The sequence below is a fragment of the Cavia porcellus genome, unplaced genomic scaffold (assembly GCF_034190915.1).
Source record: "Cavia porcellus strain 051 isolate PalLab524CR breed Dunkin Hartley unplaced genomic scaffold, mCavPor4.1 scaffold_2, whole genome shotgun sequence".
Taxonomy (NCBI): Eukaryota; Metazoa; Chordata; class Mammalia; order Rodentia; family Caviidae; genus Cavia; species Cavia porcellus.
The window spans coordinates 32190573-32194723 of record NW_026947485.1 but is presented as its reverse complement, the minus strand read 5'-3'; the positions used below and the strand labels follow the sequence as shown (position 1 = coordinate 32194723).

The following is a 4151-nucleotide window of genomic DNA, read 5'->3' as shown; positions in this document are numbered from 1 at the left end:
CCTGGCCTTCCAAGCCCCTAGATTTATGACCCATGGCAAGCTTTCCAGCTTTTCCGAGTCTCAGAGGACTACACGGCACAGTGCATGGAAAATGTCCAGTGAATATTAAGTTCTCCACCCATGACTGTTTCCTCTCCTGATACAAAGCAGAAAGAGCCCAGGCCATGACAATGTTCCACTAGTTTGACTTTGGGGCCTCACAATGGGCTGGAACTCTGCCTCACTCAGGGTTCTCATCCATTGGGGCCCTTCTCCTGTCCCAGGGAGGGGAGGAAGGGCCTTGGAGGAGGTGCTAGAGGGAGCATCCCCCTGGGTTTTATATTCTTTCACTGGTGTGCTTGAAGCCCCTAAGCTCCCACAAGATCTTTCTGGTGGCTGCCACTGGCCAGCAGCCTGTCTCTCTGACCACCCAAAGGCTGGCTCTGCTGCTGCTCCATCACATCTGTAGTTATGGGTGTGGCCATTCATTTCTTCGAATTAGTTAGGCAGATTTGGCACAAGATGACCTGTTGGGTGAGTTTCACACACTGTCTGGGCCTCATGATGCTGAGATGAGTGTCTTGGTCAATGGTTACCATGTTCCTCTCCTCCTGCACTCTTGTGGCTGAACAAGACAGGGCAGGAGGAGAGGAGGAGTAAGAGAGGTGAGGAGACTGAAAACAGGGCCCATAATCCCAGCACCCTGAGAGGCCAAAGCAAGATAATTGCAAGCTGGATCCCAACCTGGGCAACCCCAGTGACTCAGTGGAGATACTGTCTTAAAAAAATAAAATAAAAAGGAGGCTGGAGATGCAGTCAGTGCAAAGGTCTTGAGTTTAATTCTCACTACCGCAAACAAGAAGGAGGGAGAGGAGGTAGAGGAAAAGGAGGGAGGAAAAAATAGAAGGAAGAGAGAGGAGAGAGATACAGAAAAAGGCCGGGGAAATTACTGCTTCCTCCTTTGGGCTCTTCCCCTTGACTGCCACCTCCGTCCCATCCTTCTCTCTGTCCTCCGTATCTTGATTCCTAGATTGTCTTCTGGAGATGCCGAATGAAGAGGTACATCTGGAAAAATGTTGGCTTTAGGAAACGTGTGTTGAAGGGAGCAGAGAAGACTCCCCCAGAGTTGGAAGCCTACAAGTTGACCAAGCCCCCTGCAGAAGCCAAGCTCCCCAGGAAGGAGGAGTCCCCCGATGTGACTGAGACTTGTGTGCTGGACAGTCCCACGGACAGGACCCAGATAGGGTTGGGCCATGAGGGCCACTCCTTGCTGCAGGTGCCGCGGATGGCTGTCCGGTCAGCATCCATGATCATGTTCTCTGCCCTGCAGTCCAGCTGGCAGATGTGCCGGTGGAAGGTGAGTCTCCTTCCATCCTCAACCCCTGCAGCTCTCTCTTTCTTCTACTCCCCGCTCCTGTGCTCTTCTGTCACCAGATGCTGAGGATACCGAAGAACCAGGTTTGCCCAGACTTGGGGACTACAGACAGTAGGCATTGTTGCTTCTGTGTCCTGAGAGGTATGATGCAGGAGGTAGAGGGGGCTGTGGGCCACCAGGGAAGGGCATCTCAAACAGACTTGGGGAGTCACAGAAGGCCTTCCTACTGGAAGAAGGATGAAGCTCAGACCCCAAGAAGTCGATTGGCTCTTAGGGATATTGTAAAGGGGAACTGGAGAGAAAGGAATGGGGGAGAGTATTCCATGAAGAGAAACAACAGAGGTGTGAAGAGCTGGCCCCACTTGTGAGAGCTGGAGAGGAGGAAACCTGGCACCAGGGGCCAGCTAGTGCCAGGTGGGGTGGATGGATATCAAGCTGTGGAATTTTAACTTGATCCTAAGAGCAATGGGAGCCATGGAAGATATTTGAGGCAGGGAGTGACAGGATTGAAATTTAACTGAGAAATCTCATATGGGTTAGCAAGAGTTAAAAAATGGCAATTTTTTGCGAGTGTACAGCAGCTAGGCGTGGTGGCACATACCTGTAATCGAAGTGCCCTGGGATGCAGAGGCAAGTGGATCTCAAACCTGAGCCCAGCCTTAGTATCCTAGCAAAAACCTGTCTCAAAAAAACATTTTAAAAAGGGAGGATGTGATTCTAGTTTCCAGCCTCTCTCTCTCTCTCTCTCTCTCTCTCTCTCTCTCTCTCTCTCTCTCTCTCTCTCTGTTACACACACACACACACACACACACACACACACACAAATCATCTGGTGGGAGTGGGCTGACAGGTAGTCAGCAGGAGGCAAGGGAAGAGACCAGAAGATCCCCTGGAGACTCGTGTGGTCCCAGTTGAGAGAGAACATTCTGGCTCATGGAGGCATCATTGGGCAGAGCAAGAATAGAACTGAGGTATTGGTAGGACGGTGTGTGGGGGTGCCTGGGATATGAGGGTCTAGGGTCAGGAGAGCTTCGGGCTGGAGACTGTCATCCTGTTGTCCTGCATTTAATACACTCTCCATGGAACCCTGGGCTGGACTCAGAGGTGGGTCCAAACTGGTCCTCGTCTTCCAGGAGTTGCTTTCTACTGCAGAAAAGAGTTCTTGGGACAAATCTGGGTGTGAATGACAAATCTGGGTATAGCCAGGTATGGTGGTGCACACCTGTAATTCCTGCACTCAAGGAGGACTGCAAGCCTAAATACAGCCGGGGCAACCCAAGAAGAACCTATCTCAAAATATGAAATAAATAGAAAGAGCTGGAGATTCAATCCCCGGTATCACACACACACACACACACACACACACACACACACACACACACACACGGGTACAGACACAAGGGTAAAGAAGATGAACTCCTTATAGAGGAGAAAAGGTTTCCTGGCGGAGATGGGGCCTGAGATGGCCTGATGGAAGAGGAGGAAATAGCGGACACCCCCCCCTCCCCCGCAGGTAGCGCCACCTGCTGTGCGCACGCGCAGATCCTGTCTTTCTCTTACAGTCATCTGTCAGCTCCGGGGCCATTTCCTCCCAAGTGAGGACCTCGTCCCCGCTGGACACGCCGGAGGCTGAGCTGCTCCGAGAGGTGTACCTAGTGCTGTGGGCCATTCGGAAGCAACTTCGGCAGCTGACCCGCCGGCAGGAGAGGCACAGAGGCCATCATGTCAGGACCCACTCCTCTGCCTTGACTGAACCAGTGCTGGAACTGAAGCAGGACGCCCGAAGTCCCCTCTAAGAGCCCCCCTCCTCAACTTAGCAAAATAAAACATTTTTAAGGGCTGGGGATATAGCCTAGTGCAAAAATCCTGGGTTTGATCCCCAGCACAGCTCGCTCGCCCCTGTGCACCAAAAACTATTTACAGTGATCTGTGAGAGAGATCTACAGCCAAGCAGGCCTGGCTGGAAATGCCTGGTCAGAAGCCCCCACCACTCTGCCTCTCTCACGCTCCTGGGCTTAGCTTTGGGTTTGGAGGGTCGCCAGCCTAAAGGTGCTCTTGAGGTTGCAGGAGACACAGCTGCTGGGAAGAGACTTTGGTCCCTTGGCCTGGCCACGTTGGTTCTGGGCAAGGACTCATTGTGGCCAGAGCCAGGCCGGGGAAGTCAGATGTTCAGCAGGAGACAGAAATCCAGCTTGGCACCGAAGGACCAAGAGTCCTGAGGGAGGTCATGGTGATTTGGAGGGAGGTTGGCAGGGCAGCTAGAGGAGAGACCCTGGAGCCACAAGCTGTAAGGACTTAGACGCTTCCTGACCCAACCGTGGGAGAGTGCAGACGTATCTCCCAAGTAAAAACAGTGGCATTTCACCAGAAAGCAACATTTGGGGATTTGAGGGTTCACATGGGTTGGAGGTGGCAGAGGCTAAGAGGCAGCAGATTCCCAGGGAAGGGAGGTGAAAAGGGAGGAGAAGAAAAATAGGGAGAGAGGGGAGGAAAGGAGAGGAGAGAGAGCAGAATCGGAGGGAAAGGATGCGAGAATATGGGACTGAAGAGCTGAGGAGGAGAGGGGAGAGGAGAATGGAGAGGACCAAAGGGAAGGACAGGCACAGAAGAGAATGGAAGGGAAAGGGAGAAATAGGAGAGGAGGAGAAGGGAGGAGGCAGTAAGAGAAAGGGAGAAGAGGGGAGGGCAGACAGCCAAGCGGGGCTGGGTGACACCAGGTCAGTGGTGCGTTGCACCACAAGGCCCAGTGAGGAGCCCCAGGGAACCTTCCCGAGAGCCCTTGCTTCATCCACATCAC

The 4151-nt window shown here is 53.0% G+C and overlaps 1 protein-coding gene across 1 annotated transcript; it reads left to right on the top strand.

Moving 5' to 3' along the window:
* Positions 1 to 249: 249 nt before the first annotated feature.
* Spacdr (sperm acrosome developmental regulator) lies at positions 250 to 3354 on the top strand. The gene is made up of 3 exons (XM_003467953.3): positions 250 to 513; positions 1010 to 1336; positions 2917 to 3354. Exons 1-3 carry the CDS (start codon positions 451 to 453, stop codon positions 3148 to 3150), a joined length of 624 nt encoding a protein of 207 aa, XP_003468001.2. The 5' UTR covers positions 250 to 450; the 3' UTR covers positions 3151 to 3354.
* Positions 3355 to 4151: the final 797 nt, after the last annotated feature.